General features: G+C 40.9%; 2 protein-coding genes across 5 annotated transcripts in view; one reads left to right on the top strand and one right to left on the bottom strand.

Moving 5' to 3' along the window:
• The window catches only part of tgfb1a (transforming growth factor, beta 1a), a 15,343-nt gene extending 5,599 nt beyond the window's left edge, over positions 1 to 9,744 (top strand). For both annotated transcript variants that reach the window (XM_089012926.1, XM_089012925.1), the window contains 5 exons: positions 5,962 to 6,246; positions 6,350 to 6,584; positions 6,759 to 6,909; positions 7,976 to 8,086; positions 9,057 to 9,744. In XM_089012926.1, the coding sequence (XP_088869052.1) occupies positions 5,962 to 6,246; positions 6,350 to 6,584; positions 6,759 to 6,909; positions 7,976 to 8,086; positions 9,057 to 9,104 (830 nt within the window). In that variant the 3' untranslated portion in view covers positions 9,105 to 9,744. The remainder of the gene's footprint in view (positions 1 to 5,961; positions 6,247 to 6,349; positions 6,585 to 6,758; positions 6,910 to 7,975; positions 8,087 to 9,056) is intronic.
• Positions 1 to 12,269, bottom strand: part of LOC148888750 (cyclin-dependent kinase-like 1) — a 45,420-nt gene that overhangs the window by 16,552 nt on the left and 16,599 nt on the right. The gene's annotated exons all lie outside the window — the stretch shown is intronic.

Here is a 12,269-nt window from a genome sequence, read left to right as displayed (position 1 = left end):
ATGGGGGCGGCTGTACAAAAGGTTAAAAAAAAAAAAGCCGGTAGAAGGGAGGCGAGTTCCAAGCTCATTTTGTGGCAGTTTTGGGACACTTTAAGTCATTTTTTATTGGTGTTTTGCATTTGACTAAAAATATCATACTGCGTGTTTTGGGTATTTTAGATGCTATAAAACACAGGTGTCAAAGTCAAGGCCCGCGGGCCAAATCCGGCCCGCCACATCATTTTTTTCGGCCTGCGAAAGCAAATCAAACTTGTTAAATTCCATGATGATTGCTAAAATCTGAGGCAAAATGTCATATTTTTGGATGTCAACCACAATAAAAGTCATTATTGTTGACTTCAGATTTGAAAACGAGTTATTCATAAATTTGCTGTGTGCTCTATATGTAATATTTGAAGGGATTTAAACATTCTAATGGCTTCCCCAAATTCATAACGGCCCTTGAGAGGAAACCAGAACTACAATGTGGCCCGCGGCAAAAAAAAAATGACTTTGACACCCCTGCTATAAAACGTTTTTCTGATGTCAGTCAGGAAACAAAAAAAAATGGTGTCGGTTGTCCTTTAAAATCTCAATTGTTTTTTCATGGTTTCAACGACACCATGTTTCCGTGTACAATTCCGTGATGTCAGGGAGTTTTCAGGGAATAGGATGGGGGGGGGTTGCACAAGAAGGTGGGGCGGCCTCCTGGAATCTATTTCCTCCCACTGGTAATTACAGAGAAGGCTGCCTGCCTGTCACAACAGCTGTCCACGACTTACCTGCAGATCAGCGCTCAAAACATCCCACACCCAAGCAAGCACCTGTGTGCATGTGTCTGCATGTGTTTGTCAGTTTTGAACCCATATGCGCAATTAACTCATTCGCTGCCATTCCCGAATTTATTCGGGTTTTGCTTTTTCTGGCTCGGGTGCCGATAAAGCACTGGTCAGACCTCTGGCAATGTTTTTTTCCCTTCCACGAGGGGGCAGCATTTGCCTTTTGTCCATGTTAGCGCGTTGTTACAGCTTCAGCTGTTGTTAAAGCACTATATAAATCAATATGTATGTATAGTACATCCGCCCCCATTTCATGCTCAGATAACCCCAAACTCATATGAGTTAGGAATTAACTCTTTTTTTTCTGACGAAAGAAGAGAGTCTAAGGTTTCTAACGTTGTCCTAAAACTCAATATTCTATGGGTCCTGGAATTCAAGTGACAATGACAAAAATGTGATTCAGATATTTTTAAGCCAGCATAGAAGGCCGAAGGCTATGACTCCATTTCAAATAATAATAATAATAATAATAATAATAATAATAATAATAATACATTTCATTTATAAGCGCCTTTCGAAACTCTCAAGGTCACTTTACAGTCACGGGATAAGTTTTTCTGTGGGTGAGCAGCGGCAGCCACACGCGCCAGCGTTCACTCAACCCCGAAGTTAATAGATAGTAAGCTAGCTAGCCAGCTAGTAGATAGCTAAATGATAGCCAACAGATAGCTATATAGATAGCTAGCCACCGAGATAGCTCTAGAGCTAATAGCTAGCTAGATAGATATATAGCTAGATAGTTAATAATAGTGACACTGAATGTCACTATTAAATGCAGATAGAAAGCTAGCTGGCCAGCCAGCCAGTAGATAGCTAATATATAGCCAACAGATAGCTAGCTAGATAGCTAGCCACCTAGATATCTCTATAGCTAATAGCAAGCTACCTAGATAGCTCGATAGTTAGTTAGCTAATAATAGTGACACTGAATGCCACTATTAAATACAGATAGAAAGCTAGCTAGCCAGCTAGTAGATAGCTAATAGGTAGCTAGATAGCTAGCCACCTAGATATCTCTATAGCTAATAGCTAGCTAGTTAGCTAATACACTGAATGTCACTATTAAATACAGACAGAAAGCTAGCTAGCCAGCTAGTAGATAGCTAAGAGATAGCCAACAGATAGCAAGCCACCTATTTAAACACATAATTGAGATGAAGCTAAACAATGTTTGACCAGCTCGCCGGTTTGACTGGTTAGTTGCTGTGCAGCCTTCTTATTTTTGCCAATTTTATCGTGACAAAACAATTTTAATGTCATAATTATTCGTAAGCTTCAGAGAAGTACTTCGGAATATAATAACAGTCGGAATATAGACATTTTTTTTGTTCAGTGAGGAAGTTCAATCAAAATGGCCTCCATTGTTGATTAAAAAAAATAGAAGTGAAGATTGGCACCGAGGCCAATATGCACAGAGCGGAAGTGATGTCACTTCCTGTTTCACTTCACTTCTCTCAACCTAGTCACATTTATCGCACATTTTTTGAGGGGGGACTCGCTTGTTCATATCAAAGCAAATTCTGGTGTTATAATAATAATAATAATAATAATAATAATAATAATAATAATAATAATAATAATAATAATAATAATAATAATAATAAGAAGAAGAAGAAGAAGAACAAGAAGAAGAAGAAGAAGAAGAATACATTTGATTTCTAAGCATCTTTCAAAACTCTCAAGGTCACTGTACAGTCACAGGATAGGTTTTTCTGTGGGTGAGCAGTGGCAGCCACACGCGACGTTTCAATTTGGATCGTTCGTACAATAGATTGCTTAGGCAACATAGGATTTGTCATGATGATGAGGTGATGCCAGGGCAAATTGGGCAATCAGGCCAGACAATAGAAACGATCAGTGGAGCCGCAGGGATTAGTCCTCTGCTCCCCCCCCCCAACCTGAGAGCAGGGACCAATCATAGCAGAGTCCGGCACCGCCATGTCTGGACAGTAGGGATTTATATATAGGGCCAAAACTACCAGCAAATTTTAGTTTGCTGACGACGTTTCTTGGATAAGAAGCGAGACGTCCGACACCTTCAAAGAAGTCCAGATGACGGCTGAAGAAACCTTTTCATCGATAAAAATAAAATTGTCATACAAGAAGTGGATCTGCAATCCTGGTACAACCTCGCTCCAAGCCCGGAAAGAATGTGAGAAATGAGGAGAGGTAGAGAATCATAGCTTTGGCATTCCCAAGCAAAATAGAAGATTTTTGGGTGTGGGCCAAAACCAAGCAACATCGATAAACATTCCACTGCAAACTCTTCTCCCAACCACCTTTGCCCCCCCAACCCCATCCATCCCTCCCTCCCTCCCTTCCTCCACTACTAATCCCACATACATTCTTCTTCCTTTCCAAGCACGCTGTGCAATTCCAGCGCAGATGCACCCATTTCTGCTCAGTTTCATCCCTTTCAAACGTTTAGATTTATGGCAAGGGATGTCCAAACTTTTTTTTCCACTTAAAGGACAACCGAAACCATTTTTTTGTTTCCTAACTGACATCACAAAAACGTTTTATAGCATCTAAAATACCCAAAACACACAAGCTGATATTTGTAGTCAAATGCAAAACACCAATAAAAATGACTTCAAGTGTCCAAAAACGACTTCAAAATAAAACCGGAAATGGCCAGTTTCAGAAGGTCCCGCCCCCTTGTTTGTGACGTCGCGCAAAGACGTCCTGCCTTGCCCGAGAATCAAAACAATGGCTTCAGATTCAGAGAGGATGCTTTCTTGTTACTCATCCAATTATGAATATGATTCAAATACTTCTGAAGAGGAAAGCATAAATGTTTGCAATCGATGAAAGAATTCATTCTGTGTCATTTTGAGGCATCAGGGGTCGGAAATGTCGCACCCAAAAAAAGGCAGAAAATGGCGACAAAGCCGTGTAAGGAATTAATCAGCCCGTTTCCACAGGCTGATTAATTCCTTACATGGAGCTTTGTCACCCTCTTCTGCCTCTTTTTGGTGCAACACGAAGTTTTCAGACCAAACAAGTACAGCAAAATGCATTGACGTGATGGAAGGACTGCTACAATGTGTTCTTTGTTCGGTCAGGGGCATTCCTTCAGTGACGTCACGTACGGACTCGTCACCAATTCAAAAACAAGACTTCCGGAATATTCAGCGCGAGTCTTAAAACGTAAAATATAGCTACATGCGGTGGAATCTTTGTAAAATACGCTCAGCAGAAGTCATTTGAAGTGATTTTACAAATTATGGACACAACTTGTCCGGAGGCGTCGGGTGTCCTTTAAGACAACATGCATAAGAAAAGGGTTGGGAAGGGGGGGCATGGAGGGAAGGGGTGGAATTGACCTTTTGGTTCAGAGACAGGAAAATAAACAATTCACTAAAATGACACGTGAAAAGCAATAAAACCACGTGCGACTGCCACTGCTCACCCACAGAAAAACTGATCCAGTAACTGTAAAGTGACCGTGAGAGTTTTAAAAAGCGCTTACAAATGAAATGTATTGTTATTATTATTATTATTATTATTATTATTATTATTATTATTATTATTATTATTATTATTATTTAAAAAACGACTAAATCTGGTATCATTCAAATCGATTGCATAATTGGCTGAGTCATTTTTTTTAAAATGGCCTCATTTCAACCCTTGTCAATCAAAAGTGTGATGTAACATCTCACTTGTATTAGCGCAGTGCTTTTATTGGAATATAATGGTGGAACAATTCAAGAAAGAAAAATCCAGTGGAGCCACAGGCCAGATTTTAGACTGCCATGATTTATAATATGGCTCTGTATTATGTCGGCCTCTGAAAGGGGAGCGCAACCCCCCCCCCCCCCAAAAAAAAAAAAAAAAGTACGGAAACAAAACCCTCTTTCTTTCATTGCCGCAGGTGGAATCGATTCCGATTTGGCTTCCCTAGTTATTCAATTTTGCTAATGCGTTTTGTGCGCAGCTGGAAAAGACATTAGGGATACAAAAAAAAAACTGTTATGTTATGTCATGCGAACATTTGAACTCTCCAGTGTTTCCAGTCGTTTAATTTTATAAGGTAAACGCCAAAACCTCCGAACGGATGTAACTGTGATACTTCAATTCAAAATGAGCAGAACAAAAAAAAAAAAAAAAAAAACAAAAAGAAACATAAAAAAAAACACGTAATATGATGTGCATGAGATATCAGCCATTGTGACTGTGATAGAGTGTTGTTAAATGTGAATACCGGATGCCATTAAATATAATGTGAATATGATATGATATAGTAATTCATACATGACAATAAACTGATGGCAATATGGTATCATGAAATATAAGAATGCCAAAAAATATGATGTAAAATATTGTAAATCAAATGGTTTGAGGACTCTCGACCATTAAATATAATAATACAGTAAAGTCTCGTTATATCGATATTCAAGGGAGTCGGAAAAAATATCGATATAACCGGGACTATCGATATATCCGACCCTGTTTGCATGTAATTTTCTCCGTGCGTGCATAGAAATAGTATCGATATAACCGGGACTATCGATATATCCGATATCGATATAACGAGACTTTTCTGTAATAATAATAATAATAATAATAATAATAATGGAGGTTCTGTGCTTTGTGAATTCATGGTTCAAAGCAGTCCAAACCAAATTTTGTTTCAAATATTTCTTTACTTGCGGAGGAAAAGGTTTCTTCGGCCGTCATCTGTAGTTCTTTGAAGGTGTCGGATGTTTCGCCCCTCATCCGAGGAGCTTCGTCAGCGAACTAAAGTTGTACTCTCTGTGTAAGCTCTCAGTCGTACAGGAGTGGTCCATCGATGAAAAGGTTTCTTAGAAGAAACCTTTTCATCGATAAAGTTGTACTGGTAACTCTATTCCTAAGGTCCCAGTTCTAAGCAGTGGACCACTCCCTGAAGCCAATCTGGTTACCTCTATTCTTCTATTCCTGGCTCTGGTTTCACCTCATTAGCATGGCTAAGTGCCAGACGAAGTTCACTGACGAAGAGTGAAATGTCTGACAGATAACGGCTAAAGAAACATTTTCCTCGATGGACCACTTGTGTAGGACTGAGGGCCTACACAGACGTATTTCTTTACTGTCACATCTACGTAGTGTGGAAAAGCAAAACTTTCCGCACACTCACGCTTTCCTTGAAATCCCACAGAGAAAAACTACTCCGAGACCACCAAGAACTCCAAAAGCGTCTCGCTATCCTTCAACATCTCCGAGATGCGAGGCAACGTGGGCGACTATCGGCTGTTGACCTCCGCCGAGTTGCGGATGCTCATCAAGCAGCCCACCATCCTCACCGAGGAACGGGTAGAACTCTACCGCGGCACGGGCCCGACAGCCCGATACCTGGCGTCCCGTTTCATCACCAACCAGTGGAAGGACAAGTGGCTCTCGTTTGATGTCACGGAGACCTTACAGGACTGGCTCCAAGGCCAAGGTAAACCTGAGACGTCACATATTGTTGTCATCGCAACGTCCAACCTAGTCTTCACACTCAACTTCACTTTGATTTGAAACATTTGGAATGTCTTTCTTGGCAGAGGACGAGCAAGGATTCGAACTTCGTCTCTTCTGTGAATGCAGCGAGAGGACCGGCGATGATACTTTCAGCTTTTCCATCTCTGGGATCGATAGTGACCGGAGTGACATCGGAATGCTAAAGCAGATGACCCAGCAACTACCCTTCATCCTGACTAAATCCATCCCACAAAGTGCCAGTGGTCAGCTTAGCTCGCGGAAAAGACGCGCTACAGATACGCGAGACACCTGCACTGCGTAAGTCGACCTTATTGCACAAGAATAGAGTCAAGATCCAGACTACACCATGGTTTCCCAAGACTTCCTATCAACCCATGTCATGCTTTTCAATTCCCAAATAAATTTGGGAAAGGCAGTCAATGAAGTAAAAGTAGGAGGACAGTAAAGTGAATCGTACTTTTTCCAACGCAGCCAGACCGAGACTTGCTGCGTAAGGAGCCTCTACATCGACTTCAGGAAGGACTTGGGCTGGAAGTGGATCCACCGACCGACCGGTTACCATGCCAACTATTGCATGGGTTCCTGCACCTACATCTGGAATGCCGAAAACAAATATTCTCAGGTATGAAGAAACTGTACTAGGTCTTGCTTTACCGCCTCTATAAACCATAATCTGCTGATCTTCACTGTGTGGAAACGTAAGGTGAATGCAGTAGTACGCCACTTGGATGTGCTCAGCATTGCAAGCTCTCACACATAGAGTTCAAGAACCGTCAGAAATGACTAACCCGAATCGGCTACTGTTAGTAGGCTAAATATAATCTGTTTTAACCTCAGAAACTTTACTACCAAACCTTTCTATGTGCTTACATAGAAACTATTGTATACATTTAGTTCCAAGATTACTTATCAGTGTCAAAACAAGATCCTTGGAAAAGATAGGACTTTCGGGAGATACCAAGAGGATTGTTGCGACAGTGCTGTTCATATCTGATTGGATCCTTGCAAGTGCAGAGACCATAAGTAATAGGGACTAAAAGTTCTGGAACTGTCAATGGAAAATACAGTAAAGTCTCGTTATATCGATATTCAAGGGAGTCCGAAAAAATATCGATATAACCGGGACTATTGATATATCTGACCCTGTTTGCATGTAATTTTCTCCGTGCGTGCATAGAAATAGTATCGATATAACCGGGACTATCGATATATCCGATATCGATATAACGAGACTTTACTGTAATAAAAGGTGAATCAAGGCATGTGTATCGGAGATGCTCCACAGGCGGTTCAGTAGCTAGTTATGTCTGCTCCAAGAGGATTGTTAATTAACTTATTCACTGCCAGACAAAATAATATGTCCAGTAATCAATATACAGGTAACATCTGACTTACGACCGAGTTCCGTTCTGAGCAAACGGTCGTAAGTCAAAATCCATTCAAAATGTTGAATAGAGACTGGCAAACTACTCCTCTGGTGCCATCACACGGTCGATTGCTGTGCGAGAGTGAGATGCTGGCTGGCCAAAATTTTCGTACACGTTGCCAGCCTGCTAGCGCGTTGCGGTGCCAGGCTTAGAATTTAAATTTGAAAAATAGGGTTTGGAGGTCGTGGTCAGAAGTCGAGCCGGTCGTAGGTTGGATGTGACCTGTGTATTATAAATGTCTAAAAAACGGCTTTCTCTCAGATTCTGGCCCTGTACAAGCACCACAACCCCGGAGCGTCGGCCCAGCCGTGCTGCGTCCCACAGGCGCTGGAGCCCCTCCCGATTCTATATTACGTCGGCAGGCAACACAAGGTCAGACACTGTGCAACATTTCACTTTCAAATACAGTGATACCTCGGTTTACGAACCCCTCTGCTTACGAACTTTTCGGTTTATGAACGCTAAATTTATGATAATTTTACCTTGGCATACAAACTATTTTTCGGGATACACATGGAGCTGCCACAATGAGTGATGTGTCATTCGCGAACGAGCACGTTCTCCTAACAAGAAAACGGCAGCCGACTGTTTAGGTCCTCTATTCCCCACCCCCTGTCTTCGGTTAAAGCCACGTGATTGGTCAAGAACGCAGCAGTGAGGGGGGGAAGGTTAAACATTAAAGAGACAGGCAGACGACAGAGAGAGAGTGACAAAATGGATAGAAAACAGTGAAATTTGGACTCGTTACAACTTTGATAGTTCAAAGGCAGAGTGTAGATTGAGAGGTTAAAATTCCCATGAATCAGGCTCCACAAATAACCCGCACAAGCCATCCGTACACTTGATGCAAAAAGCTATCAACCCAGCTAAACAGAACACAATTGATGAGGAACAAGGTAAAATGATGGCAGAGAAAGCGCCTACAAGGGATCATTCCTCAAGATGGTGAAAGAAGAAGGCTACGTTCCTCATCAACTGTTTAATGCTGATGAAACCGGCCACTCCATTCCATCAAGCCATCAACGACCATCACAAAGGTCAATAAAACAACTTTATTATGCAGTACAGTTTATTTATTTAATTATAATACCATAGGACATTTATTATACATAAAATAAGGTATATTTAGTGTAGTTTTAAGGCTTAGAAAATTAGAAAAATTATGTTTTATGGGACCTGGGAACGGATTATTCTCATTTTAATGGTTTCCGATGGGAAATTATGTTTTGGGATACACACTTTTCGCCTTACACACTCTGTCTGGGAACCAATTAAGTTCGTAAGCCAATGTAGGACTGTAATGAGATTTGTCATTCATCAATATCTTTCTTTGGAATTTTAGGTGGAGCAGCTTTCCAATATGATTGTCAAGTCTTGCAAGTGTAGCTAAACGCTAACCAGACTTGGAAATGACGCAGAAATCCCTTTTTTGGGGAGGAAGAGCATTGGTGAAAAGGAGGAATCCGAGCAGGAGTTCTAGGAAGTCACCCATCGCCATGTTGAAATCAAACTGTGATTCACCTGCCGTTGATGTCATAAATAATAGTGTATATAATATTTCTGTTGTCGTGGCGATTTTTGACAAGGATTAATTTATTTTGGGTGCAAGTGTCATATATGGACTCGAGTGATGGCCAATGAACGATCAATGTGTGCCATTAAGGTCATGTCGCTGAAGGCCTGGAAAACAGCTGTTGTTGTTTTGAGCAGCAGGACGACAGGCGACCTTTACTCTGATTTTTTCAACCCATGTCAAGTGTTGTTGATGTTTTTATGAATAATGAATGTCAGCTCAGCGAAATGAAGCTTTTTTTTCCCATGCTGTCAAAAAAAAAAACAGAATTGTTTGTTACCATCGTCAGTTTCTACATCTGGTGCCTTATTTGTATTTTATTTTTTTGCACTATTGTCAACCCTCGAAATGCTTATAATTGTGTATCATAAGAAATTAAACTGTAAATACATCACATCCTATGATCCCCAAAACACTCTAATATTATTTTATTAAAAATAAAATGGCTTAAAGATGACTTTTTTTTAGCTTCTGACAAGCATCAAAATGTGATGCACTGCCTCAAACATATTTTTATTGAATACAGTAAAGTCTCGTTATATCGATATCGGATGTATCGATAGTCCCGGTTATATCGATATTTTTTCGGACTCCCTTGAATATCGATATAACGAGACTTTACTGTACTTGATAATCATCCATTTCATTTCTAAGCGCCTTTCAAAACTCTCAAGGTCACAGGATACGTTTTTCTGTGGGTGAGCAGCGGCAACCACACGCGCCAGCGTTCACTCAACCCTAAGTAACTCAATTAGATAGAAAGCTAGCTAGCCAGTTAATAGTTAGCTAATAATAATAACAATAACACATTTCTTTTTCTAGCTTGCTAGATACCTAGCCAACGGATAGCAGATAGCTAATAAAAATAATCCATTTCATTTCTAAGCACCTTTCAAAACTCTCAAGGTCACTTTATAGTCACAGGATTAGTTTCTCTGCGGGTGAGCAACGGCAGCCACACGCACCAGAGTTCACTCAACCCGGAAGTAACTCAACTAGATAGAAAGCAAGCTAGCTAACAGAATGCTAGATAGCTAGCTAACTAGATAGCTAATATGTTACCTGACTCAAATCTAGCAAGCTATATTTCTAATAGCTAGCTAGATACCTAATAGATAGTTTGCTAGCTAGATAGCTAATATGTTTCTTGACCCTTCCAGTGGCAAATAGCTGAAGAGTTGCTAGCGTGCCCCGATGAAAAGGCTAACTTGGGCCCACAAAGCAGATTAGATTTGACACGACAAACCTGACTGTCCAAATTCTAATATACACATAGACATTCTGGAAACGGTCCAGCCAACACTTTCAGATGACAAGTATAGATTTTTGGGAATAAATGTGTTCAATTCCATGAAAATCAATCGTCCCTTTTGGCTCTGATCGCCCCACCAGTGCATAAAACTAAACTAACGTGAATATTCCCGGATGCACAACGCAATTCTTGGCAGGGTTACGTTGTTATCTGTGTGCAACTCATTCCTAACGGGGCCCCACCCCACCCCACCCCACCTCGCTGGCTCAGAACAGCGAGGATTACTGGAAGCCCATGAAGCCCGATTCGGAATGACGAGTACAGGTCCAGACCCGTTGCTGCAGCCCAGATTTTAGGGGCTGTGACTACATGGAAAACCAAACGCGGGGTAAACACACTAAACCCGTTGACATGAATACCCCACACCACCGCCAAATGTCCCTCTTGGTTTACGTAATTTAGCTAGGCTAACAAGGTGATGACGATCTGCGCTGGCTTGTTCCAAAAACTGGCCATTTTGCCCAAGTTGGCTATCTATTAGCTAGATAGCTAACTTGATCTATTTGAATTACTTCCAGGTTGAGTGAACGGTGGCGCGTGTGGCTGCCGCTGCTCACCCACAGAGAGACTTATCCTGTGACTGTAAAGTGACCTTGAGAGTTTTGAAAGGCACTTAGAAATGAAATGTATTATTATTATTATTATTATTATTATTATTATTATTATTATTTATTTATTTATTATTATTATTAAGTTAGCTAGCTAGCTAATAGATAACAAATAGATAGCTAGCTATTTCGACAGCTAATAGATAGCAAACAGATAGCTAGCTAGGTAGCCAGCAACGGTGACCCAGTTCAACCGGGAACAACTCAAATAGATCAAGTTAGCTAGCTAGCTAATAGATAACAAACAGATAGCTAGCTAGCTAGCTAGTTAGACAGCTACACGTAATAGATAGCAAATAGGTAGCTAGCTAGGTAGCCAGCAACGGTGACCCCGTTCAACCGGGAATAACTCAAATAGATCAAGTTAGCTAGATAGCTAATAGATAACAAATAGATAGCTAGCTAGTTAGACAGCTACATGTAATAGATAGCTAGCTAGGTAGCCAGCAACTGTGACCCCGTTCAACCGGGAATAACTCAAATAGATCAAGTTAGCTAGCGAGCTAATAGAGAACTAATAGATAGCTAGCTAGTCAGAAAGCTAATAGATAGCAAATACATAGCTAGCTAGGTAGCCAGCAACGGTGACCCCGTTCAACCGGGAATAACTCAAATAGATCAAGTTAGCTAGCGAGCTAATAGACAACTAATAGATAGCTAGATAGCTAGCTAGTCAGAAAGCTAATAGATAGCAAATACATAGCTAGCTAGGTAGCCAGCAACGGTGACCCCGTTCAACCGGGAATAACTCAAATAGATCAAGTTAGCTAGCGAGCTAATAGACAACTAATAGATAGCTAGATAGCTAGCTAGTCAGAAAGCTAATAGATAGCAAATACATAGCTAGCTAGGTAGCCAGCAACGGTGACCCCGTTCAACCGGGAATAACTCAAATAGATCAAGTTAGCTAGCTAGCTAGCTAATAAATAACTAATAGATAGCGAAACAGCTAATAGATAGCTTTTGAGGGTGAGAAACAAACAAAACAAGACGCGATATGTTGCCAGCTTTTAAACGTTATTGCTCACGGTCGTACATAATGTTCAGTGGTGCCTTGGGCAA

This window comes from Hippocampus bargibanti, linkage group LG14, assembly GCF_051943395.1.
Source record: "Hippocampus bargibanti isolate YZ-2025 linkage group LG14, ASM5194339v1, whole genome shotgun sequence".
Lineage (NCBI taxonomy): Eukaryota > Metazoa > Chordata > Actinopteri > Syngnathiformes > Syngnathidae > Hippocampus > Hippocampus bargibanti.
This window is presented reverse-complemented; position numbering and strand designations above follow the sequence as displayed.